At 46.5% G+C, this 27,888-nt stretch overlaps 1 protein-coding gene across 4 annotated transcripts in view; it reads right to left on the reverse strand.

The window, feature by feature from the left end:
- The window catches only part of AP2B1 (adaptor related protein complex 2 subunit beta 1), a 78,580-nt gene that overhangs the window by 43,873 nt on the left and 6,819 nt on the right, over positions 1-27,888 (reverse strand). For 3 of the 4 annotated variants that reach the window (XM_082776287.1, XM_082776289.1, XM_082776286.1), the window contains exons 2-9: positions 25,760-25,817; positions 23,557-23,662; positions 22,662-22,797; positions 20,699-20,944; positions 9,076-9,266; positions 6,716-6,937; positions 5,676-5,796; positions 3,389-3,484 (exon numbers count right to left, since the gene is read on the reverse strand). In XM_082776287.1, coding sequence (XP_082632413.1) covers positions 3,389-3,484; positions 5,676-5,796; positions 6,716-6,937; positions 9,076-9,266; positions 20,699-20,944; positions 22,662-22,797; positions 23,557-23,662; positions 25,760-25,796 — 1,155 coding nt within the window. In that variant the 5' untranslated portion in view covers positions 25,797-25,817. Of the gene's footprint in view, positions 1-3,388; positions 3,485-5,675; positions 5,797-6,715; positions 6,938-9,075; positions 9,267-20,698; positions 20,945-22,661; positions 22,798-23,556; positions 23,663-25,759; positions 25,818-26,545; positions 26,565-27,888 lie in introns of those variants that run through there. The other variant, XM_082776288.1, reaches the window with a different exon arrangement.

A 27,888-nucleotide genomic window follows, 5' to 3' on the forward strand; every position in this document is an offset into this window, starting at 1 on the left:
CCAAGGAGGCACTTTATAAACCAGCATTTGCACCATCTTTGCAAACTGGTACCGTGAGACTCTGCCCTGAAATCCACACCAAATACAAATATTTAAACTCCTCTGGTTTTGATACAATACCTCTCCCTCCTTAGCATGACTTCATATGCACTACACTGCTACAGAGGCAGCAAAAAGACAGCCTGACAACATCCTGCTCTGATCTCTTCTCTTGGTCAGGAGGAGATTTGAGCCTGGGAACTGGACGACTCTTCAGTTTCCTGGAGACTGACCAAGGGCCCTGGCTCAACACAGACCAATGTCACTCACAGCAGGAACCTCACTCGAAGTCCTTACAGGCTAGATGCTCCAGAGCTTGTAATTTCATCTCTTGCAATTTATCAACTGACCTTAAGATTTACCTGGGGTAAATCTGTTCTAAGCCAAATCCTCTTTACAGCATCTACAGCATCATTTGCTGTTTACAGCTCAAGCAAATGCAGCCCTCTCAGAGCTTGCAAGCAGCAAAGTTTCAAGAGATGAAGATTTCAAGGAAAAGCAAATTAAGGCTTATTTTTCTTTTCTTTAGATGCTTTGAAGCATGATTTTTCCAGGAAGAGTACAACATCCACTTTGAAATACACAGTATTGATTTCGAGCCCAAAAGTCCCTTGGAAGGCAAGCCATCACGTGGGCACATGCTCAGTAGAGCAGTCCTCAAGTCCCTGCAACAAAACACATCCCAGCTCACCCCATCCTTTGTAAACACACTGCTGTTTGAAGGTGGGTGTCCCCGGGGGCCACAGTGCTCTGCAAACTGATGAAAGAGTGCCCCCAAAAGAGCTCTTGAGTTGGCATGAGAAAGAACAACCAACCAGCCCAACTTGCTTTGGTGTTCTGCAGGAACCGAACAAAAGCCTGCAAGATGACTGAATTACCACACTCAGTCATAAGCCTCAAAGATTTCTAAGAGCTCGTCTGCTAGCAGAAAGTCCTGGAACTAAGACAAATCCCCCTCTAACACGGTGCCTGCTGTTTCTCCTTTGCTCTAGAATAATCACTGTTCTTACGACATCCGTGTCATTTCCTTTTCCTCGGAGGGGAACAGGAGCAGGGCTTTGTTTCCTTACAATCTACGGGGCAGATGGCTTCTCCATCTACTGCTGCCCGTGGAACAAACCAACAGACAACCCCCAGATACCCCAGAGATACCTTTACCTCATGCTAAACCACACAGTCTGCTGCAGACGCACCCAAGCTACCTCTGACCCTAGCTAGTCTATCTGTGCAAAACAATCTGATGTCCCCCAAACCCACAAGACAACTTAAACCTGGACAAAATCCACCAGCCTTGCTGTTCAGCATGCGTATTGCTTACATTTCCAAAATAAGCACCTCTGCTACTCTTAGCACTGTGCACTGCTTCACAACAAAGGTACTGCCACGCTTGCTCTACGGCTCAAGTCACAGCAGACAAATTTATTTTACTGTCTTACTCTTCTAGGAGAGATAATTAGACAAAAGGTAGGATCCTTGGAGGCAGAGCTGAGGTTCCCTGTGAACACTCATTCATCAACAGCTCCTGCCGGCTGCGTCCTATGTCAAAAAGCAGATTTCTAAGCCTTGGGAACCTGGACACTGATGGCTGTGAAAATGCTCTTCCATTAGTCATAACTCACAGAACAAACAGCCTCTAGTAAACACAGATGCGCAGGGGACAGGGATTAACCCAGAGATGAGGACACTGTAATGAGTTGTTCTATATTTGCCCTCTTAAATTTGGCTCTTGTCAGAGGAGTAAACAGACCTCATCTCTAGCAGCAGTGTCTTCAAAGGAGCGCTGCTGAAAAAAATCAAGGTTAACTCTGCTTATTGAGAAATTCCCAATTATACAGTTAGAGGGTCACTGCAAATTTGCTGGGGCATTATCATCAGTACCGTGTGTATTGAATGCAACTCTGGCATGGCATCCAGGATGGGAATGAAGAGTGGAGAAGATGAGGGTGAGAAAGGGTGAAAACTTCTAAACCATCTTGATGCTGCAAGAACACACCACCTGTCATGTGAAACCAGGGCAGACGCAGGGCCAAGTCCTGCTGAGCAGTCCCTGCTGGGCAGTAAAGCAAGCTTGTGCTCCACAGCACAAAGACCCCAACAAAAAGGGCTGCCACCAGCTCCTTTTAACTTCTCAGTCGCCCTCTTTCATGCTCAAAAGCATTTCCTACCGTCACTGCTGTGGCTTCTCCCAAACAGCCTCCTGCCTGCAGGCAACGTGGAGGGAGCACTCTGTATTTTGAAACAAAGACTTGACACAGAGGCAGTGATCACCTGTCTGTTGGCCCCACTTAAAAGGAAGCCCACTGCAGAGATAAGCCTTTACAAGCCAAAGGAGGGAAGAGGAAGCTGCACAGGAAGAGGCTGTCGATTCTCTCAAGAGGACAAAGTTGGTGCCCTCTTTGTGCAGACTTACCGTGGTTTAGCAACAAGGGAAACCTGTGCACTGACACTGTACTCAGCCAGGCATGATTAGGTTATTTAAATCTGCTGCCAGTCAGTGCTCATGGGAATACACTTTAGCAAAAGCTAAATAAGCTCAGCTGAAATTAGACCACTTATGTGACATTTTACAGTCGTTTATCAGTTTACTGAAAAGTATCAACACCACAGCATAAGTCATCTCTCTCTTTGCAGCCTTTCTGAGCTCCTGTCAGGCACGCTGGATTTAATTGCAGGGAGTTTAACAAATTAAAAGCTGTTCTATTACGAGCATTTGGTGGATGTTCAACTGGCAGAGGACATTTCAAACTGTTGTTTTGGATAACTACAAGGGTTCTTGGGAACTTATTTGCATAAGCAGCTAGGTTAAAGAGAGCACACCCCAAATGAAGCCACAGGATACGTGCACCTTCAAAACTAGATAAGCAGAGGGAGTTAGTTGTGTTTGTGCAAGTTGTTCTTAAGTGACCCCAGACCCCCTAACTCTTAGCTGAACTCTCTCTGTTCAGCTGAGGGGAGGAGGGGGGATACAAAACATGTAGTACTGAGTTCCTCTGCACAATCTCTTTTCCTTCCCCCCTTCAAAAGGTCAGACCACAGCTGTTAAAGGAGGACCTCGTGAATAAGTGGTCATTGTTCCACTGGTGCCAACACAGTCAAATATTCCATCAGGACTGATTTTGCTGCCTTGCCCTGCCTGCAAGCTGAGGTCTGAGAGAAGCACACCACCCTCTTGCAATGTACTCAGCCAGAGCTCACAGCTAAGCTGTTCAGCTGGGGCACGATGTATCCAGGTCACTGTCACCAGCACTGCAGCAAAGAAATTTTGCATAATACGGGAAGTAGATGGAAAAGCCTAATATTGTTTTTGAAGTCTGAGAAGCATGGAAAACCCCGAGTTTCAGGTACTTGCCTCAACCTTGATGGCACAGCGACCGATTGCTCGGACAGCCTTGCGAACAAAGTCAACATCCACCTCAGTAGCGTATTCCTTCAGCTCTGCCAGGACCTGCAAAGCAAGCACACCAATGTGAGGCTGGGGTCACACTGGGAGAACATCCACCCAACAAACGATGCCACCTGAACAACAGAATACACGCAGGATGAATTCTTCCACAGCTAGCCACACATTCAAAGCAAGCACTCAAACCCTGCAGTCGATGTCTACCTCTGAAATCAACACCGCTGGGAGGAAAAATGGCTTGGAGTAGGCAGCCAGGCTTGGTTCAGGCTGGCTGAAGCCAAAACATGGCTCCATCAAGATCCCCTGACCAAGAACTGGGGACAAGACCAGTCCCACCAGGCTTTAATATTGCAAATTCCTCCTTACGGTGATGCTATAGTGAAGTAGGGTTCACCATGTCCATGCACATAGAGTTTATGTACAGCTTATTGTACTTCATGTTCTACAGCTACCGTATGCAAAGCTCTAAGCAACAAGTTCTGGTCTCTCCTTTTCTGTGCTGAGATGAATCCCTGGATCCCTGCTGGATCAGGAAAGAGGAGGAGGAGGAGATCCAAAGACATCCTGAAACATCTCTACAGATTTAAAAACAATGTAAAGATTTTCTCCCCGGTAAGATTTCTTCTGGTGGTTGGAGACTAATGGAAACTGAACAAGGGCTTAAACCAAGACCTACTGGGGTCTTACACACCTCTAAATAAAAACCCAATTTATCTTAAATAAAATCACTTTAAACACGATTACAAAAAAAGACCCTATGCAATTTATACCCTCTCAAAATCCCGTGTTTCAGTTTCTCACACATGACATCAGGGACTTCACGCTGATGTCACCAATAGATTGCAAGGGAGAACCGAACAGCACAAAGCAAGACAGTTGTTTGAAAAATCTATAGCAAATGCCAATTCCTCAGAACAATGACAAGATAAAGAGGCCTTGAAGGGCCAGACTGCAGACAAATAAATCTACAAGGAGTAGACGGGACATCTGTGTTTTGAAGCTTTATTATTGCCTTGGATGATCTACACTGCACAGTACTTAGCACCCAGGTTTGGTAGTTTATGCTGTCCAAATGCTGCTCGAGTCTGAGCACCTCAGACACAAGTACTCTGCTGCCTTGGTCTAGTGCAGGCATGCAGATTAAGCGTCTTGACAAGCTGCATGGGGAGGAAGAGAGTGGAAGCCTGCTCTCAGTGGGTCTCATTTCAGGGCGTATTTCTGACAAAGCTTAGGTTGTTTTTGGGAATGCCTCTTTAGAACCAGGAAAGGATTTATTTATTACTCTGCAGATCCCAGTTCCAGACTGTGCCCCCCAGACACTACTGCCTTTCATCCAAACAACTTGCATTATCTAAACATTATGCATTAAAATTGGTACGGAGCCTACCAAGAACACATAGAAAATTCTGAATACATTCTCATGCAAACTGATTTTTAAAATGTTTTCCATGTACCCATCACAAAAGGGGCATGAATTACCTTGCTCTGTTCCAAAACAAACAAGGGAAACAAAAAAAATAATCCCAAAGAACAGAGGAGAGAGCTGTAGAGAGCTGCTTAAAAACGTCACATTAAATGAAGTTGCTTTTTGACAATTATGATAGGACAATAAGAGCATTAGCCAGATGCATTACTCATTCTGCATTACCATTAGGCCTTGCAACCAGGGTGGCATTTGAGAATGCTTCCTTTCTTTTCAGAATTTGAATTAAACTACATTAAAACCAAAAGAATCTGTACTGTAAAGTGGTCTCAACTTAGTTTATCTCTAGCTTTGGGAAGTTTCCACCCTGGAAGCAAGTTAAGTTAAAATAAAGGTTATTGTAGCTCTGAAGAATGCCTGTACAAGGGTGTAATAATTTAACTAATACACTTGAAAGTCACACTTCAGTAATGTTTGACCTTTTTGAATGCCTCCATTACAGGCACACCTCTCTCACTTGAAACAAGCCTCTCGTTCTAACCTCAGCTCTAGCAGTGACTCATTTGACAGGAGACATCAGCTCTCCTGGAAATGTAATCTCTGAGATGATCTGCCTAATTGTCACGACTCCTGGTACCTCCAGTTACATTACGGAGGCAACTCCGTAATTTAGGCAATACTTTCCATTAAGCAGCTGCAAAGAGCAGAGGGACAGTGATGTCTAACAGCCAGGACACTGGCAATAGCCGCACACATCCTCTGCCCAGGACCTTCCCCAGAACAGATGCAGGATTCATTATAATTTCAGCTGACCTGGGCGATGTTGGCTTGAGAAGCCAGGCGGATCATGATGTCCAGTTTCTCCAGCTTGACATAGATGGGGTCGTTGTACTTCACGAAGAACACCTTGATTTCCTGCTTCAGGATTTCAGGCCTGAAGGAAACAAAATGTTGTCTCACCCAAGACTGGTACAAACAGTGGGCTCTATCCTAACTAAAGGTACCTTCGGTTTAGAAATCTACCTAGACTTTCACTTTAAAGCAGAATGGTGTCATTTTGTCTGAGACACACACCAAACAACAATATGAAGGAAGTTAGCAGGCTAGAGAAAATTATTTAAATACAAAATACAGAATTTAAGTGTATCTAACCATATCTATGTCTCCACGTCCATTTGAATTGCTGAGCCAAGCATTTTGGGCAGTCAGTGGACATCAGTGTTTTCAGTGAAAGTGTAACACCCTTATCTTAAGGCAGAACCTGCTGACTGACAAACTCATTGTCTGCTTTCACTTAGAAGATACTGGTGCCACTGCACAATAGCTCTTCCATGAATGTTATCAGGTAAAAAAAAAAAAATAGGAAAAAAACAGGTAAAAAGTTAAAGGTAAAAAGGTGTCATCCCACCTTTCCAGTAGGGACCAACAGTACCCAGGCATGTGAGTGGAGGTAAACTGGTTAAAAAACCAACCCACTGTACATCATTATATCACAAGTCTGGTTCTATGCTCAAGAGCAAATAGCATAAAGGACGTTGAGTTTCTACAGGTCACTACAACCTCTGCAGTTACACCCTCCTCCCTCTATGAAATCTGATTTACAGTGTAGTAGGAGGACACTTCTCGCTGTGCTTAAAAAGGCAGCAAAGAGAGAGGCAGGTAAAAAAGCACTGTATGACACTGGTATCACGAGTGCGCTGCAAAGACAACTTATGTAAGCCACCAGAGTCACAAGACTGCTTAATCCATCCCTTGAAAGGGCTGAAACTGGATTAAATGCAGTTCGGTGTATGTGGAAATACCTGAAGGCCTGAGATAACACACCCAGGAGTAACACTCCTTCAAGGTTTTACCTTTTTTGCACAATCAAGTTGATGTTCCTCAGGGCAACATACTGAACTTCAGGCTCTCCAGACAGCAGGGTAACCAGCGGAGGGGCAAGTTTCTTTAGCAGCATGTTGTAATAGTCAGAATCCTTGGGCAGAAGTTCCAGGAACTTCATCAACACTTTCACTGCTGACAGCACCACTGCCGAGTTGGCGTGAGACAGCCGAGGGGTCACCCGTTCACAAATACTGGAAACAGAGGAGTAAGAGAGGGTTTGAAGTTATTTCAGAAATGTCAAATATTTCAGATCTTATCTGAACTTAGGAGATCGTGCATGGCTGAAGACAGCTTCCTCAGACCCTTCTTTGCCTCGGTTTTGTTTACCAAGAACAGGCAGCCTTGCTTTCCTGAACACAGCGGGAAGCAAACAAGAACGACTTCTTTCACAGCTCCAGGTTTCTCTCCTGCTACAGCTAGCTCAGAAACTCTTCCAGTTCTCAGCACTGAAGTCCCAACGCACATTCAGTTATTAGCTTTCTCTTCCTTTGCCTCGTGGTATTCTTTCCTATTTCTGTGATCTTGTCTGTCACTTACAAGCACAACTTTAACAGAACCGCTACCAGAAAAAACACTTCAGCCCCCATAGAATCACTCAGAGGTGATACACGCTTCTGGCTTGCTTGGGGGGAGGTTGCTGTCATTTCAGCCATTTGTTTCTGCAAAAAAAGAAGATTTCCATCGCTCTGGAGATACAGGCAAAGAGTGACCTAAATATCCTCCCAAGTCTCAGCTTCACTACTTGCCTCAGTAGATCCTATAGTCAACAGCATCCTAAACAACCCAAGCCAAGCAGAAAGGAAGTTTGGGTTCATATGGTCTTTCTTACAGCATCTGTCAAGTTTCTTCCCACCCCCTCCTGCATATTGCTAACCCAGAACAATCTTCTTCCCATCTGTGCCTCCCTAAAGTTTCTTCATCTGAAAGATTTGCTTTCAGCTGCTCTGGAAAGGAAGCAGCAGGGCTAAGAGAAGAGCACAAGAGGCTGGAAGTGAGCCAGAGGCCATCCCCAACTTCCACTGCTTGAGGTCTTGCAAGCCAAAGCTGCTTCCTTGCTCCGTGCCTCAGTTTCTCCATGCACAGGGGCAGTGGCACGGGCTGTGCTGTAAACGAGAGCACTATAAGAAAGCAGGTGCTGCCGTTCTCCTGTCTGCAGTAAGACAGGCTCTAGGAGTCAAACTCCACAGAAAGGAGGAGAAGTTGTTACTGCCCAGCCAGTTTTACACTCCACTGTAGCTGAATTAAGGCTGAGGAACTGGGACATGTTCACAGCTGCTCAGACTAGTGGTCCCTTTCTGACAGAGCTAGGACAATACCAGCCTGGCACCCCGGAGATCTCTGCAGGTTTCTAGCACTCATTAATATCTGCTTTCTGGCACTGCCTCTTCGAGCACAAGGGGGAGGGAGGTGGAAAAATCAGCAAGGCTACTGGCAGGCCTTTTTAAAAAAGTGGATTATCTGATGTGCCTTTCAAAAAAGCAGTTACCAAAGAAACCCAGCAAATCACAGACGGCCCGATCACATTTTTCCTGTGGGCTCGTGCCCCTTCCTTCCCCTCCATCCCACTTTTTACATGAAATCAAGTCTGAGAATTCCCTGATTCCAAGTAACTTTCCTTGCTTGTTCCTTGTTTTCTTGGGTACAAAATCTGACTTTTTGCAATTTTGGACACAGATCAGGAGGAGGCTTGAAGTGTGTGAATTAATACTAGGTAAACCTAAGGTCTCTGTATATAGCTTTAGTCATTAGAACTAAAAGTAGAAGCACAAGGGAGAATTTGGAGAGATAAGTATTTTTTTTAAAAATTACCTTTAGTTTTTATCACAGACTAGCTTTTAGTGGGGAAAAAAGAAAAACCTTCCAGCCTCAGACCTGCAGTAGTATGGAAGCCCCCAAACCTAAGGGTTTTTTGCCTCTCAAATTAGCAGAAAAGACTTGAAAGCTCTGCTTTAGAGCAGGAAACCCCCCAAATAGTGCTTCCAGATGGGTCTAACATTGTTATAGTGTTGGTCTTGGGCTGGTGCTTTCTTCGTAGGGTCAATTTCAGTAAGGTCTGGCCGTTTAAAGGGAGAGGAGAAAAAAAGTCAGCCAACAAAAGAAATTGGTTCTGCAAAGGGAAGAGGCAGGTTTCCAGCATCAGCCCAAATTCCCCAAACTTGCCTCCTTAAGCTACTTGTACTTCAAGTGTTATTTGTGCTGCTACAGCCCTGAACACAGAGACCCTGTTAACACAAGCCCTCTTCAGAGAGGTGACACTGCCACAAGTCTGCAAGTGCTCTTCTACCAAATAACCCCAGGTGGCCCGCGCAGAGAGCGGGATCCAACATACCTCTGAGCTTCACGATCATCCTTGGGGTTGTAGTTGGACAGACAGTCCAGGATGAAGATCTGGCCCCACTCCGTGCACTCATTTAAAGCTGTCAGCAGCTTGTTAATGTTCTGAGGGTTGAGATCCAGCAGGTTGCTGTTGGGATGCGATTCGCTGATTTCCGACAAAGCAGCGACGGCGTTCGCTACCACCTGGGAGGAGAGGAGACAAGGAGATGTGTTCCCTGCTAGCATGTCTTCAGAGGCTTGATGGGGATTAGCTTGAGCTTAGCATGGGTTTCACGGGGAAAACACGGAGATCCTGGTGCCTGCTCGCAGCAGCCACCATGTCAGTCATCAGAGCCTTCAGAGACCCAGTACAACCTCCAAAAACTTGGAGAGCCCACAGCTCGACTGCAGCCTTACTCTTTGCCAAAATGTGAAGTCTCTTGGGGAAGAAGTGAAAGAACAGCAGCACAGCAGGAGGGGGCTGCTGACAAACACGGGAAACATGGACAGTCAGCGCAGGTGTAAAGAGCATTTTGCTAGAGAAGTTACAGCCTGAAAATGGTTTCGTCTATCACAGGCAAAAGATAAAGATGTCCCTGGACAGAACGGGGACTTGGGACCATGACTTCACAGGAGACCTCGCAGCAGAAGGAGCCAGAGATGGCATCAGGATGCCCACAGGGATGGAGCAGAACATCTCACCTTCTGCAGGCTCCAGGCTTCCACCTTGGAAGCTTCATCTCCCCCCTCTTCCACCAGATGCTCAACTGACACAGCCAAGGTCTCAAAACCTTTCATTGCTTTCATTCAGGGAGGGATGCCTCTTGCCTGATTTCCCCTTGGCAGCCCTGTGACACACGGCTTAATGCAATCCAAGAAATGAGAACCACCTCCCCTGTAAGAGAAGGCAGGTGCCAGGTGGCCTTTAGCCCTGCAGCAATTCTGCCAGGTCACTCCGTTGGAAAGCAAACCCACAATTTCCCTACGATGGCCAGCTCCCATTATATTTTTAATAAGGCATCTTTCAATCGCAAATAGTCTCCATAGAACCCAACAGGCTGCGAGGCACTTTATGGAGTCCTGCTAAAGCACAACTCAGCATTGAAAACGTTCTTGCTGTACTTAAGACACTATAAAGTCTTCCCTGTTCTTCGCATGGGTGAAAGGAATGTGCTTCCTTGAGGAGGTCCAGGGCACAGTCTGAAGCAATACAAGCTTCTGATTCCTACTTCCATGCTCAAGCTCTGAAGTTATTTTAACAGATGCCACACGAAGACCTTTAAAATAGAAGAGTTGCAGAATTCATACACAAAAATAGAAGATTTTTCTATTTGTTCCCTTCGAGAATAAACGTTTCATTTGTTTAACTAGAACAGGGATTTAAACCTGAGTCTGACACACAGAACTGATATACCCAATGAAGAGGCATTGTTAGGATATTCTACGGTGTATATACCATGTCATCCCCAACTCAAAAGGCAAACCTGCTCAGATGAAGCCTTGTAGGATTTTCCACGGAATTAAGGCAGAGATGTTATTAAAAATCTCGTGTTTCTCGGATGACTGAAGAGGTTTTTGATGCAGCACACAACACAAGAACAGTGCGACCAGAAGAGAGGCTGCATTGTCATTAAGCGAATCTATTCCAAAGTCATCGCGCAGGCACAGCAATGTTGATTGTTTTGCATTTCACACCTAGAGGTCACAGATAGGATTCTGATCCAAGATTTTATGAATTTCATTAGCTGAATGAGCCTTCTGTCACCAAAAGCATTAGCAATCAGAACTGCTGTCTTCCTGTGCTGTTTTAATGAGTTACTTATTAAGATATGCTGCTGTTACTTATTAAGATATTGCCATTATTTAATTTGCCTAATTCCTGAATGGTTAATGTGACGCAGCATAAAACTGAAGAGACAGCTCTAATTTCATTAAACTTCAGAAATTTGCAAGTGAAAACAAACCACAAAAGCAACTTAAAAATTCAAAACCATTATGAAAAAGCACTTATAAAACAAAATGAGGACTTAGGGGGGAAAAAAAAAAGGAAGGGACAGAATGAAAGCACTGCAGAAAGCTACCTGCCAGCTGCACTAAGGCACAGGGCTGCGCTTCTGCAAATGAACTCATGCTGCCAAGCACTAACTTCATGGCAGTAATTAGGCCTCGTGGATATCCCAAGCCCTGGGGCAAGTACAAGTCAAAGCAGCTGCACTTGTCTCCTCCCTGGCAGGCTAAGCCAAGTCTGTCCCTTGGGGTTTGCCACAGGCACAAGCTGAACAGAAATGCTGCTTCTTGGGTCGCCTGCACCGCAGGGACCTCAACCAACGTCCTGCTTTTAGGATTTTTGGGTCTCTTTTCAGGAACTAGCAGGGCAGTATGAACGCAAGTATCCAAATCCAGCTGAGGATGGGACACTAAATGGCAACCCGCTGGATCAAGTGTGTCAGATTTTCATTAAAAGCATCCAAAAGAAGGAACATCAGACTGCATGATGCCCAAGAAGACCCCAGGCTGCACCCTAAAACGTGCTAGAAAAAGGACTGGGAGGGACTGAAACATTTGGTGGCAGCTCGGTTCTGCCAGACTGGCTGGCAGATACAATCTCATAGTCCACAACCACCGCTGTCCTCACCTCCTACCTGAGCAGGACAGCGCCGCTGTCAGCATGGTGACAAGATAATGAACCTAAAGAGGAGGTGGAAGGGGATGGGGAGTGTCTTCAACAAACTTTAAGCAACGCTGATTTAAAAATAAATAAATAAATACTTGCTGGCGATTCACACTGAACATATTGATATGTTATGGTATGCCAACAAAAATAATTAGCATCTTCAAGGCTTTTTACACAGCCACAGCACAGCTGAAACGAAAACAGATTTCAGGAAGCGGTCCAACATAAACACTGGTTCAAGTAGACACGCTCACCTCTCCTCACTGGCACTGCCGCTGGCTTCATGAATTACAACAATTACATCACCTGGGGAACTAACTGGTATGCTCTGGCAAACACGTCCATGTTACTGGAAATATTCAGAAAAAAAGTGTTCTGTAAGTAGCAACATTACCAGCACCCCACCAACTTCAGCAGGACTTAGCCAAAGAAAGGTTCAGCCTCGAAGCTGTAGGTTTGTCTTCAGCTCTGCTGATCCCCCGTCTTGAGCACAGCAACGCAAGATAACGAAGTCCAGCTGCACCAAACAGCAAGTGCAAAGAACAAGGTGATAAAACGAGCGACGTGTCAGTTGAAAAATAGGTTTTCAAGGCTGACACCTTGAAAATAAGTAGCAAAGATGGTGATACTGAGAGACAAATTATAAATAAAGCTGGAGCTTTACTTTTGGTATAGAACAACAAGAGTCAGACCACTGAACTGGAGACGTTTCACAGCAGATGCCATACCTTGGCTGAGGAGAAAGAGCCAGCCCTAAGCTCCTTGCAGGGCATCCTCTGCTTCTCAAAACACTCAACGAGTTCAGTTGATGAGAAACCAGCTGAGAGCTAGAAGACTTATTCCACATATTGGAAGCAAACTCAAAGGACAACCTAACATCCAGTGTAGTGTTCTAGTTCTCAAAAGCCATGAAAAAACAGGCCACTAGTCACAGAAGTGGGGCCCAAGACAATGAATAAATAGAAATCATCATTTTTAAAGGCTAAAGCTTGTAAGTTAACTGCAATTTTTTAATCCAAATGCGTAACAAGTCTGAGGGAAAGATTAATGGAGTAAAAACACTGAAAAGCACTGTTTTAGAAAATAATAAAATGTAGAAAAATGGGACAAATAAGCCGTGTCTTATAAAAGCTGAAATAAGACCACGTATACAGGGATGTGCATGGCAGAACGCCTCACCTGACTCACTACAAATACAGTCTTTCAATAAGAACCAGCCTAAAAAATAACCCGAAAGTACAAATGCAGAACAGATTGAAGATTAAATAGTAATAACAATCACCATCAGAGCTCGCTGGCTTGCTGATTTATATCCATCCACCCCGGGTACATTTCAGCATTATTCAGAGGCAGTCACAGCACCATCCCTTCGGAGCACAGCTGAGCCGAATGACAATCACCCTGCTTCTTGGCTCCAATCTCCCACCAAACTTAAGACTCTCGGAGCAGTGTCACTGGGAGCAGGATAACTAAATCTCGCAGGCTCTTATTAAAAATGAAAGCCTGCACTTAAAACTGCATTACAGTTTCAGCGAGAACCCAACTTAAACCCACGTACAGACAACTCCCCCCTCCGCAGCCCAGGAGACCGGATCCGACCTCGCGCAGCGCTGCAGAGGTAGGAGCTCTCGTTTGCCAGTTATTCCTTCTGGCAGCTCAAACCTTTAGCTCAGAGCAAATGGCATCAAAAACATCGACAAGGAGGAAAGGGGGTGGGTGAAAACCTGAGTGTCTGCCTATCAACCCACATGGAAAAGGGGCTCGGGGGGCAGGAAGGATGCTCGGCAGCTCTAGAACACCGAACAGCCCAAGCAATCAGATTATTTCACTAGCAGCCCAGGCTAATTGGAAATTAAACCAAGTGTGTAATGTGGTTAATGAAATACAACGTTCTGCTGCATAGCAGGAACCTTCAGCTCACTGCTCTGTTAAAGGAAGGAGGAAAGGAAAGGAAGGAAGAAAAATCAAGGGGCTTCGAAAAGATGCTGAGGAAAGGCAGCCTTCCCCACCTCGCTGGAGGCTCCCATCCTCAAGAAAGCCAGGCACCACCTTTCATTTAAATGGCCCAAGCAGGCAAGTCAGAGAGCCTGCATGAATATCTCACAATGCATGTAACGTGTGTAGAGCATTACATCTGGGAGACTAAAACATCTCCAGTCTCTGCATAGTGTTGGGAAGGAACAGCTCACCTGTCCAGCTCCAATTGTGACAGGGTTCTCAGGAAGTCGTTCGTCTTCCACAGCTTTCGTTCCAGCAGGCTGTGCTTCAGTGCCTAAAACTCTGGAAACATATTGCTGGAAAGCAATCAGCTCCTGCCCAGGGAGCCAGAAATTGCCTGGGTGGGGTGGGGAAGGCCTCCTGCTTGCTTTTCACAAGTGGGATGAATTTTTCTGGAGGTGGCGATGGCAGGGAAGGCAAAGTGATGTGTTTCTCATGGCGTGCTTGCCCTAACTGGTTTCTGCACTTCGTACAAAGCACTGCAGAAGAACACTACTTGGTGGCAGGCTAAAACACTGCTCCTGCTCTTGTCCTTGCAAGATCAGGATGTGTCAGCTGTGAGATGGGAAGCCACGCTCCCCCAGCTGTCGAACCCCTTATGGTGGGTGGGTGGGAAGGTGCTCAAGGATGTCTTCAACACCAAGGGTTTCTCCTTGGTGCAATCGAGCATCCTAGTGCAGGAAACCAAGCTCTGCAGGAAGCCACTGAGGATCTGCAACCCCCTCAGCCTCTTCCAGAAAGCACTGGGGTCTGACCCCAGCCTGGCTTCAACCTTCTCCCACCCACTGTAGGACCAAGCACCTATCACACACCAGAAGCATTTCTTTTACAGCTTTTTAGTCAGTCCTTTGGCAATTTCCCTTGCAGAGGTTCTCACTGGCACCATCCAGTGGCAAACAGGGGTCCCTCTCAACCAAGCAGCCTTCTTAGAAGGGAGCCACCAGCCCAACATCAACAAAAACTTTAATTAGCCATGAAAGGAGGGAGAACTGGGGGGTAACAAAACATCATAGCTGCAGTGCTTTGTGCTTGTCAATAGCTAGGAGTGTCTGTTCTGACGGAAAACCTAACATCTAGGCACACATTGACAGAATTTCCCAGCACCCTAACTGATACCAGAAATCCTGGAAGGGTCTAATCAGCAGGACTAACACTTTGGAAGTTAGACACACTGGCAGCAGCAACTGCAAGGAGACAAGCTGTGAGGGATGAGTTTGTCAATTAGGCTTTATAAACGAGGGGTCTGTGAGGACAGACTCGGTGCAGTCATGGAAATTCATGCGTTATTACACAACGTTGTCGCATCTCTGCCAGAGCGAGGGCACCCAAAAGGAAGAGAAAAACACTGTTTTGTACACGCTGCTCTGCAACCCGGCCCTATTTCATTTCCAGCTTGCTACTGTCTGGCTTCTCTGCAGAAAGCGTTACTCTCCCTCCCAAGTAGCCTCAGGTAAACAGCAGGAGCACCCTATAAAAAGCCCCAGTGTGGAGCCACTCAACTTAATTAGCCCCTAAGCAGTGTTCTCATCGACTAGTACACGCAACACTGGGTCAACAATTGCACCTACTGATGCCTGCCAACACCGTGAGGTGTCTCCCAGAAGGAAATATTAGCTCCACTAGCACCACAAATGTTTAAAAACCACACCACAACCTACACATAGGAGCGGCACCAGGAGACAGCCCTCACTGCAACACCCAGGCTGAAAAGAAGAGAAACGCTGCACCCAGTGAGGCAGGCAGGGTGTCCTGGGGGCAGCCCCAGGCTGCTGACACGCTGCACAGCCCACAGCTCCCAGCAGGGTTCAGCTCCACACTAGTGTGAATTTTCCAGTCCTTACAGCTCGCACAAGCAGGGATCTCAAAGTCATCTGGGAGCAGCGGTTCACTCTTGGCACTACATAAAACATCAGCTGAAGAGGGAAAAAAATAGAGCTGTGAGAAGTCCAAGTTTCCCCAAGAGACAAAAGCTCTCCTGTACCCGTGAAAAAGGTGGTGTTCCACCCCCAGTCGGACAAGAAGAGTCCCACATCCCAAACTCTGCTTCCCACAAAACCCTGTTGGGACTCAGAGGACCACCACCAGCTTCTTGGCAAGGGGTTCATTTCTCAGCTTTATCACAAAAAGAGGAATAAAATTCCTGCAAAGCACACAGCAGAGGACAGCCCAGGAGGTAAAAGCTGCCTCTGTTCCTGAACAGGCCCATACCTCAGACCCGGCCCCAGAGGGACACGCAGCTTGCCAGTAACAGGAGAAAAGAAAGAATATAAACAGCAGGAGAAAGAACTCTTCCTCCATAAAGTCTTCCAGGAAGCCCAAGCGTACACCTGAAGTTCTGGTTGGCAGAGCAGGAACCTACAGGGCTTGCAGTCACAGCAGGAGAGGAAGAGAACACCGTGATACAGATCAATGGGTTTTCAGCCTAGTCCAAAACTTGATGCTGCTAGAGGGGATTGTGACTAAATCAAGAGGAACCTCGTCTCCTCTGGTTGCCAGGGCTCGATAGATTCCCTTCTTGCTGCGTGTTATTAAACGCTAAAGGCAAAAAGAGAAGCACAACAAAAGAGCAAGTGTATTCTACACACACGGTGCCTCTGCTAATCAGCTTGTTTTGTGATCTCAGTTTACTTCGTATGGATTCACAGCAGCGTTTCGCCAATAAGCTGGGGGGATGCACAGATGGTGGAAAACATGACATGCTCCTGGACAACGAGTAAGTGGTGTGTCCACACAGCCCAGGAAAACACAGGAGCAGAACAGCCACACCTGTGAAAGCTGCGATCCAGGGCATCACGGTGACAAGGCAGAATATGAGAAGAAATGCAACAAGGAATTAGAAATCCAATAGCACCCAGAGAACTGGGAGAAGGTGACACCAACCAAACTGAAGCCTCATGGAGAACACAGATTGACAAGAAAATCATTCCACGGGTTAATAGTTACCCTAGGAGGTCAAGGATTTAAAGTGTTTGGAGAGGGAAATGTTGTTCCATTCAGATATTAAAAGACCAGTAAGGCTTAAGATGGATTTCCTCTTATGTTTCTCTGCTAATATTTACATTCCTGGGCAAAAACAAGAAGCACAGTGATAAAAGCCAGAAGGGAACTAGTTACAAAATAAGGTGTCCAACTATAAACAGCTTGGGTTCTGTTTTAAGCTGCTGCCATCTCGTGGTCCTGTTCTCCATCACCAGGGCTCAGAGCTCGCAGTGTTCTAACGACAGGCAATCAGTCACTGGGTCCGATGCACAAGTGTCAGAACAAAACACCAGGATGAAAAAAAATAAGTTTGTCTTCCAAAATACTTCAGAGAGCCCCTGGCCATAAACAGCCACATCAGAGAGCTACCCCTCTCACTTCACTATCATCTGCTAACGCTGGGTGTGAACAGCATTGGGCAGAAATCTGCCATCCTGTGTGAGAACACACAAATCCTGGGGTGTCCTCCTCAAACTGTTCTGTTAGAGCAACGTGAGGATCAGGGGAAGCACAGGCTGTCCGGATTGAACTATACCAAAGCCACCAGCAAGAAAAGCCCTTAGGATGGAGCAAGTCCAAGAGCACTTAAGTCCAGGCCCTAGCTTTATATTCTTTCCGACCTGGTTCTGCTGAGCTTCACACGAGGAGACACTGAGCAGTGAAGGGAAGGTGTTTGCCCTGAGACACATCTGGAAGAAGCAAGGATTCACCCTGTGAAGGGAAACTCTTCAGCAGGATGCCAAGTGACAAAGGGCAGCCCCCACCAATTTAGGCCCACATGCAAAATGAGATTAAAGACTCCATCCCTAATCAGACTTCTGCAGTGTAACCACGCAGTAACTGAACCACGTCACTGTACGTGTTCCTGGCCCACTGCCCACAGAAAGAGACATCTCGGGTACTCAGCTGAAACGCAGTAAGCCACCAACCCATATGGTAGCTCGCCATATATACCCATAGCATACAGACGTGATTAGAGTCTGCATTAATTCACTCAGGAGAAGCAGCAAAGCTACCACAGGGATGCTGCAGAAGCAGGCAGTGAACTACCAGGCTCAGGTGCCAGTCCTTGAATCACAGCTACAGCAAGCTCATCTGCAAGGATTTGGCCCTGCACCTCTTCAAGGAAGCACCTCGACAGCCCTGAATATCCCCAGTCCCTTTTTTTTTGTGTGATTCTGTGATAATAAACTGCTAGTTCCAAAAACATGAAAAGAGTGTTTCTGACAAGGTCACCTCCAACATAGCATCAGCCACCTCTGTGAGGAGGGTGATTTGAGCTCACACACTGATCCCTGCACAATCACAAGCCACAGATGGAGCTGTTATTCTGCACAGCACCCAGCTTGAGCAGCGAGTGCCTGCTCACGTGCTAGAGGCAGCCAGTTACAGGAGAGGACTAAAAACCTTCTTGAGGACTATTTTTCAACAGGAGGTTTTTTTAGCTCCTACTAAAAACCCTCATTTTTCAGAGGACAGAGCAAGTGTGGATTTCCCGTCTAAAAACATTCTGCTTCATTAAACGTCTGATGTGCCTGTTTCCACCAGATGTCAAAGAAGAGAAGCATTTAAAATAACAAAAACATGAATGAGTTTAGCTAACAACTTGCAATAAATGAGAGGCATCATTTACAGACGAATATGCCACAAGGATGGATGTATCTGTACCATTCTTTTCATTAATCTTTCTTTTGAGATCTGATACTGATACATTTTTTACTTAACAGAAGCCTCCAAGCAGGGCTGCATTCCACCTGATTTCCACATGGAGTAATACCTTGATAAATACCAGCTTGCACATAAACATAATTTATTTGGCAAGCAAACCCCCACTTGAGTTTCACATGGAGAAAGCAGGAATGAGCTGGATAGCTTGACTAAGAAGATGAACTTAATTAGGCATGGATAACTCCTGCGCTTGGGGGAGCAACTGTGCTAGAGGCACAAAGGAGACCAAAGCAGCAAATTTAACTCGAAGGAATATCTGTATCTACTAAAAGTTGTAACCAAATTAAATACTGTGTTAAGTCAGCATCTATAATGGCCCCAAAACTGATAAAAATCTCTCCCCATGCACGCTTAAAAAGCGAGAGCATAATGAATGCCCTGTCTGCCTGGGAAGCTGGTCACACAATCTTCCCAGTGCATGGGAAGATCTGAAAACACAGCACAGGCCTCCCTCCTTCCTCACCATCGCTCCTCCAAATTGTGTTCTCCTGCTGTGAATCCTCAGCTTCAGGGCAAGCAGGTAGGTATGATACAGGTCCTGCAGAGTTCCAGCTGCAAAGATTTTCTGTCCCAGACCATCTTCATTACCACCAGGGAGCTCATTAGTTGTACTGATGTTTGATTAGGAATCCCTACGCTACTTTTGCTGGTTTATTTATCAAATGAAGCATATACTGCCCTTTGGTATTTCTCCCTTTCTCTCCATTCATTTCAGTCAGCGTTCAGTTAATGTGCTTGCGAAATATACATCGGTTCTCTCCTAACAGCCACTGCTTCATTTACCAAAACAGTTCCACAGAGATCAACGAGCAGAAAGGGCAAGCAAAACCTTATTCATTTCTCCTTAAGGACTGCAGCACTTCAGTCTGAGCTCCTCAACTCACATCCATGTGGCTGGAATCAGGAGAAGGAAATTAGAAAGCTGGAACCAAGGCTAGGAAACAAGCAGGTTGTATGCCTGCCCACAGCTCTCCATCACGGCCCGTGAACCAGTAAAGGTCGGGGCCAGTATTTAAGTGGAGTTAAAGCAGCCCAATCAAGTACCTTCAGAGGCTGTAAGGCACTCTCAATATCAAATTCATAAAAAGCAGGTGTTCTCCTTATGGCTCAAAATTACCAAGACAGAGAGAGCATCTTCAAGTAGTCATCAGTATTCACGCAGAAGCCTGGCATAATAAATTCGGGGAGGCATGAAAAGAGAAGAGCTTGTAAAAGAGACTGATACCAGCAGTAATAGGCACCTCTATCTTCTGGTATGCACCACTGCTCACGGACTTGTGCCTGTGAAAGCCAGACACCTTTGGTTTTATTTCTAAGAAGCCATAAGAAACGCAGACAGCAGCCTTCGCTCTCTACTGCAGGGGGTGGTACCTCACCACCCACACTGGATTCAGCCAGAGCTGCCCAAAGATAGCTATAGCAAGACAGCACGTTGCTTTACATGGTTTGATTCATGCAGCATAGAATGAGTTGTTAGACCCACCCTCATGATGTGAAATGATGTCTTTAAGCAGAGACCATCAGATCTGTACTCTAGAAGAGCTTAAAAAAGCAGTCACTTCCTAAAACTCTGAGTTAAACCAAATCTTAGAAGTTTTCCCTCTTGGTAGAATCAGAATGTTAGCAGTATGCTCACTGAATTCTGGCAAATCACAGGAAAAACACACTGAATGAAAGGATTATGCATCGGGGCACTTCAGTCCATTGTCCACCATCTTTTAATTGCAAAATAAGCGTAAAATGCTTATATGCAAATAGACACTTATCCGTGAAAACAAGATTTAGCTGGTAAGTTACCCCTGTGAAATTCTTGGTCTTGACCTCCACCTCTTCTCTGGCAATTCATTTAACTTCATTGAAAACATAAGCAGCAATTCCCTTCACTCATTACAGGCCAGTGGATTTATCTGGATTAGTGAGTGAATTCATCTACTCTCTCAATCCAAGAGCCAAAGCCTGCAGAAGGCAACAGCCAGGGGCTGTAGCCAAAGTAGCAGCCTCCAAAAGAATATTTCTCACCCTGTTTTTCTGAGTCATTTTACCAGGAGGTTAAACTTGCTGCAGTACTTAAGACAGGTAAAACAGACAAAAGCCCCAACAGACCTAAGAACAGAAGCCACGTCCTATTTTCCTAAGCAGTGTTTCTCTAATCAATGCATTCCTCACGGTGCATCAGCTGCAATTAAAAAGCCTTCACACTCCTGATTATCTGCCTGTTCCAAACTCAGGCAGTGCATGGGAAGTACGGGTACATTACCATGGGATTGGAGTCTGCAATCAGGTCACGCAGAGAATCCAGAAAGCCCTGGTCCTCCACCATCTGGGCATTGATGTCATGCAGCTTCGCCACGCAGACAGCGGCAGTCTTTCGAACGTAAGGGTCTTCATCCTTCAGACACTTGCGAAGAGGCTCGCACAAATACTCTGTGATCTTGTCCACCCTGATGCATCCCATCGTACGGACAGCCAGGGCACGGATGAGAGGGTTTGGGTCTTCACAGTCCTGCAGGCAGGCAGAACACAAAGTCATCAAATCTGTGCCACTAGCCACTAATGTCTTACCTCTGGTCAGAACCGTGCTGTTCTTATTTCAAACAAAAGCCATTCTCTCTGATTAAGTGCTAAAAAAGGCAGTGAATTCAGTGCGGGGACAAAAGGTGGAACTTACTGGTTCACAGAAATGTTCTGTACCATCTCAGAATGTTTTCAGGCTATGATAGCTTGCAAAAAAGTAAAATTGTGATCTGTGTCCCTTGTTTCTCCCCAGGCAAAGCCTCCTTCAACATGATTTAACAGCCAAATCTAAAGTCCAGCTGTGCTGGAAAGGGATCTCTCACCATCCACAGGCTTCTTTCAGAATAAAATACAATATTGGTTTCCAGCCTTACTGTTTTAAAGGAGCAAGATAATATAATGGGAAAAGTCAACAATGAAACTTAACAGAACAGTCAGCAAGGCCTGTTTTTCACAAGCCATCAGGCTTAGACGTAAGCATCCCTTACATTTGCAAGGAAAGAAGCACCAGGCAAAGGCTAGGCTAGAAGCACTTTTCTGATGAGACGACTGAATTTCAAACCTGCATAGTTTTCCACACAACTTTAAAAATTCAGTAGGTTTTACAGCTAATCTCTTAGCCTACCCCACCCAATCCATCCACATCTCTGAGCAACACTACTCCATATTCACCTTATAATAGGATGGATGCAAAATGACCTACAAAAGAGCAAGGCAAACTTACCTTTCACTGTTTTAACATCCTGTAGCTGAAACATATCCAGAGGCATCAGTTTCAAAGCACACAAGAGAAGTGACATCTCTTACCACCCTGAACTGGGAACCTGACGCGAATCACTGAACTAGGGCAGACTAGCACAACACTTTCTCTTTACAAACACTTGTCCCTCAGCTTGCCAAAATAGACATCAGATATGTTTGTTAGCCTGTTCTAACAGAATTACGCTTTCAGGGTATGCCAGACAACAACATTCTTTCCAAGAGCCTGCAGAGGGAGGTAGGGACATCATCCCTGGCCAGAACAGGCCTGCTCTCAGCCTAGCTCCTCTCACCTTTCAGCCTCACACATACTAGAAACTCAAACCACCACCAGATTCCCCAGTTTCTGGAATTTTGTAATGCTTCAGGAGGAGCCTCAAAGTTTTTCTAAGCGCCAGGTTTTAACTTACATAACATGAGACTGAAATAACATTTCCTAGATAAGGAGAGGCAACTTGACAACAGAACTAAAGGCAACACTACAATCAGGCTGTTATTTTCCATTGAACTGCCTTTCATTTTCACCACAGATAACGGTTTTCTATACAGCGCACAGCTGAGACATACAAAAAAAATACATATCTGTATGACAGAGCTACTACAAAGGCTGGAAGATGAAAAATATCTATCCTGCCATCCAGTGACAGCAGGTGGTCTTCAATGATGATTAGCAAAATGATAGAAGCAGCTTTTCCTGGAGCTTGCTCCCTCATAGCCACTTTCTGCAGCACTTAAACCATCTCCTCTGCAATAAGTAGAGGCAGCAAGTGAAAGGCCCCAGATTTGTCAACTCCTTATTTCCTACTACCCTATGTGTACCTCCCCAAGCAGAGACTCTGGTCCAAAAGCTGAGGTCAACAACAGCTCAGAAAGGCTAAAGGGCGAAGGAGAAACGGTGACAACCGCTGTGCTGAGCTCCTTTCTGATGAGCTGTGGGAACAAGTTACCTTCACAAAGCTGTTGACAGCCATAATGGCCATATCTGGCTGACTTTTGGCATAGTTCATCAGGTACAGGTACACCAGCTTCTTTAACTCCAAGTTGTCAGTCTGCATGCAGTTCACAACGTCGGGAAAGAGCGAGCTGGATAGACAAGAGATAAGCAAGAACAGAGAATAAGCAGTGAGATCACACAGTATGCAAAGGGATAGCAACAACACCAAGGAAGCCAAGAAAACAAGTTCAACTCTAATTATTGTGCAGTCTAATGACAGGTCACGTCCCTCCCAAGACAGTTTTATAACAGTTTAATCTTTTTTTTTTTTTTTTATGGGTTTTAACATAGATCAGTGTCTGGAACAGGTTTAAAAAAAAAAAAAAAAAAAAAAAAAGGCATCAGTTTTCAAGTGTTTTAATTAGGGATTTCACCAAACAAGAAGACTTTACCATGCCAGGCCTGGGAATTAACCAACAAGAAAAACGGATGCTTTGGTAAAATGTTTTGGTAATGCAAGACATTTACAAAGAAGCTGGTAAACCCTTAAGAGGTTAGGAGATTAAACACCGATAAGCTGAGTTTCACTCAAATATCAAGTGTCAGCCTCTAAACAGCACTGCAGAAGAAAGCAGAAAGTTACACAAGGACATCTGCAGCTCTAAGGATGATGTAGAGATCTAAACATGAAGGTCAAGTGTTGCGGACAAAAAGATTACTTTTTATTCCCTCCGGTTTATCTGTTCCTCCATCCTTAGATGAAGTCATAGCTCTACATTTGCAATCTTATCTTAATTTCTGTGGCAACACACCACACTGCCATGAAGCCTCTGACAGAGATGTGTGCCTGGTGCTCCTGACTGAGGTCCAGCAGACCCAGAGCTGCTACAGGTGAAGTTTGCTGTTACCTGACATCCTTCCCCACAGTCATGGCTGCAATAACCTTCTTTACAGCTTCTTTCCTCTTCTCTTTCTTTTCATTATTGAGTTCAGCCTTCAGTTCAAAGATCTCTCCTGGGAAAAAAAACCGATTGAGGTTCTTGGGAGAAGAAAGAGGGTTGGCTTTAGAGAGAGCCTGAGAGTGACTTTTTATTCTTCTGGCCTGTTGTTCCCATAAACCCAACGCACGTGGAAGCTGTCAGACTTCATGGGGAACACGATGCAACAAGAAACAACCTGCAACACTCAGAATGACACGGGCTACACCTTGCTAATGAGAAAGCCGTTAACAAGAACCACACTGCACGTTGCAGCTCTCCCACTTTCAGAACATGAAATCACATCCCTGTAGCATCTGTTTCTCAGAAACAACCATTATATAACCAGAATGAGAAGATATTTGGAGACGCCAGAATCGTGCCTGCAAGAAAAAACAAACTTAGCTAGGAATTTAGCCCAGACTTTTTAAGTTTTGCCCATCAGCACTTGCTTCCTGCAGGGGCAGTGAGAAAAGAGCAGAACAAGATTGCAGTGTAGCACAACTGCCATGATACACAGAGATGGGAAAGCACAAATTTAGTCCAGTGGAATAAATTCCTCCTGGGCAAGAAGGACAGAGCTCTTGCTAAGAAAAGCAGCAAGTAAGTACAGCCTGCCCCAATGCCGAGGTCACCAGAGCAGCCTTGGCATGATGGCAGTTCTTCCAGATAGCGCTGCATGGGGAGGCAGCTCAGGCTGGATCACCAAAGCAGCACAGCAAGTTTGCAAAACAGGGTAATGCATGCAGAAAGCAGCTTATCAGGCCTGCTCCAGACACAGCAAGCGGTGCGAGACGGGTAACGCTCCTTTCCCAGCAAGGACAGCGAGCAGCACTGCCACTAGAAATTACAGGCTGAGGAGGGCACGTTCACTACAAATATCAAAACATCTCTGACAAAATACCTCCTAGCCCCTAGCCTTCGATTCCTACACACCAGTGCCATTCTGTCAGAGCAGCAGCACTAATTACTAAAGAGCCTGGCACAAGAAGACCAACGTGTACTTCACACCGAACAGAAGTTACTGCTTTGTGTGAAGAGGGCAGTGACCACTTGTAGCATCTCCTGCCTGAGCATGAGACGCCAGCATCACTCACACCGAGATCACGCCCCGGAGCTGAGCAGCAGCTTGCTCACCAGAGCTCACCCGGTGTGCCCTGGCCTCTTGCAGGCATCTCAGAAAAACACAGCTGATGCTTCAGCGCTGAACTTACAGCTAGAGGCGCTCCTCAGAACGAAGCGAACTGCATTTGCTTATTTTATGTTTCATTACGCTTCGGTATGAGCTCAGAAACGGATCAGCACTGTGGTTTTTTCACTAGCGAGCATTCACTAGAAACACTCAGCCGTTCCGGAAAGGAGAGGTTAATGTGAACCATTTCCACATCTCCCAGAGAAGGGATGAGCAACATCAGGCTTAAATTGCAGCCAGGCAGAGCTAGGATAAACAATGTTTTGTTTGAGAACGTGTCGGGAAAAGGAAAAAAAAAAAAAAAAAAAGCATCTGCCTGGGACTGTTCCAGCAAACAAAGTCCTGCCCTGGGGAGGTGAATGGGTGAAACAGCCCCAGGGATCCCTTCCAGTTTTTAACTGCTGCTGTTTGCCCAGAGGAGAGGTGACCACCACGCACACAGCAAAGCCCAGTGAGTGTTAAATGGAGCACATGGAAAACAAACGTATTTCACTGCAACTTTGAAGGAAGAAGCAGCAGAAAACCTCCATTATCTGCGTCAGCTTGATGCAGAGAATCATGCTTTCACCTGAAATATTAATCTCTCTCCATCACCTTTATCCCATGATGCCCATCTGAACAACCATCCTCAGTCCTGAGCTTCTCAGCCTACAACCAAACCTGTTTCTGACCATACCTGTACACATATCCCACTGTTTTGCTCTCTGATCCTTGAAAAAACAACAATTTGGGTCACTTGGTGCATCACAGAGCTGTGTATTACACCACTTTTGTCTTTTACCACCATGTGACCTACTTCGGAAGTTGCTCCCTGGGTGATTAAGACGAGAATCAGGGGCAGAGCTAACAGAAAGGCACAAGTTCTTCTGCACGCAGTTAAAGGAGCCGAGTAAAAAATAGCCAGCCACCACCTCCAGTGCTCTGCTCCTGCCTCACGCTCACCTTTTTTATTGGTCGTGAAGTACTTGGAGTCCGTCATGGTTCCAGCTCCTTGAGACACCTGAAAATAAAAGCGTAAAGGAAGAGTCAAACAGCAGAGATGGCAGCAGCCAGTTTGCAACCCAGAAACTCAGAGGAACAACGGATCGGCGAGAAAACGATGTGTAGGAAGGAACAAACGCCCCACGTGCACGCACACACAGCCTTCATCCTGCACCTGCTGCTGGGGTTATTCGGCAAACCCAGGGACGTGGAGGGCTCACACGGACAATGTCAGTGAAAACACAATGCAACAAGCTGGAAAAGTCAGTGAGAGGCTTTTAAATGCTCCATCTGAGGATGAAAACGAAGTTTTTAACTGCTTGTACTCAGCAGATCTCACATGCGCTGCGCTTGTCTTTCCCCCAGGTACACAATTTTGTTTTCCAAAAAAAGCACTGCCCATTTGAAGCCAGAAGTGGAAGTTTGAGACAAAGGGACCTGCCAACTCCCCCTAACCATACAGCTCCAGGCTGCACCTCGATGGGAAGAGCCATTAACCCTTCTGCAACGCCTCCCCCGAGGCTCCTTCATTTCATTTCCTACTTTTGGTCTTCCTAAACCCTGCCGAACAGCCGGCAGTTTCGTTGCGAAGCAAAGCCTTCACTTTTCAGCTCTCTCGAGCTTGAAATTGAAATCCCTCTGCCAAGACCTTCCATCCCACCTCCGCCAGGCACACGAGCCTGTGATTTCGGGGCTGCCCTGCACATTTATGGACCAAAAAACACCGCTGGGCCAGCGGGCGCTTACCAGAGCTCCAAGATCGGCCCCAGCAGCTCCACGAAAACAAACGCTGGGCGCATCACACCCAAACGCATGTGGCGAGCCAGCACTTCTTCTGGCGGCTGCCAGCTCCTAACAAACATGACTCAAACAATTCTCAGGCGCTGCCTGAAAAACAAGCAGGGGGTGTGCAGCGTGCTGCTCCCCACGCCACAATCTGCCTGAGCGCCGCGGGCCCGCGACCCTCACCACATCCAAACGGGGCTTTTTCCTATTTTCCCCTTCTTTTTCTACTTTTTGCCCAATTCCCTTCCTCTTATATGTACTTATACAACCTTAAATGCCACCAGCAAAGCAGCGAGTCATTTTTTCCCTGCTTACCACTCAGATTTGCTGGCTCAGCACCCAAAGGACAAGTGTGGCTGTGAACCCCGACACCCAGCCACGCAACCAGCTCGCTGTTCCCTGGCGCTTCCCTTCCTTTCCCCATCCCTTTACCAGCCCTGCCACCACCACCACCCTTTTCCTGACCAGAAGTTGAACCCCCAGGAGCTGAGGGAATGCTGCAAACCTCCCATGGCCTCCTTGAGCAGGCAGAGGAGAAGCAAGCTGTGGCTGAGCCCAGCTCCCCGCAGCTCCTGGGTCCTCACCTCCCCTAACCAGGCACCAGGACTGGGTTTTTATCTCCCTTCTCCTTCTCTGCTCGTTTTTTTCCTCTCTTCCTGCCATGCCGGCTGAGCAAACCGCCTGGGGGAGGCTCTGGGGGTGTTCCTCCTGCTCCTGGTGGCTCTGAGCCACCCACCTGGGTCACCCCGAATTCATTTCACAGCGACCAAAGGAGCAGGTGACTGAGAAACCCAGGGAAAAAGGGGCACAGCACTACATGCCTCGTGCCAATCGTGTTCAGCTACAAGGAAGAAGCCCTGCTGGTCTCGGCGCCGACCTTTAAACCCGCAGCATCTGGCTGCTGCCCCTGCCTGCAGGCAGGAGGAGGGGTCCTGAAGCCGCACTGCGCCCACCTCCCCTCTCTTCGGAGGGACAGAGGAGATTTAGCCCCAGAAGCCAACTACCGAGGGCACGGCAGGGAAAAGGGAAGCTCCTCGGGAAGATCCAGACCCAAATTACCCTCTCTTCACCAGACCCGTTCCCCTCCACAGCACCAACAAGCACTGGGGGGGGGTCCTGGCCCCTGCTCAGCCCCATCAGACCCGGGGGTGAAGCTGAGGAGAAGCCCCCCGCCTGCCCCTGCCCCCCCTCACCCCCCCCCAGCACCTCCCACAGCTCTCCCAGTACCCCCCAGTTGCAGGCACATCCCCTGTCCCTGCCCAGTGCCCGCTCCCAGTGCCTCCACCTGCTCCCAGTCCCCCCCC

The sequence above is a fragment of the Aythya marila genome, assembly GCF_965140915.1.
Source record: "Aythya marila genome assembly, chromosome: 20".
Taxonomy (NCBI): domain Eukaryota; kingdom Metazoa; phylum Chordata; class Aves; order Anseriformes; family Anatidae; genus Aythya; species Aythya marila.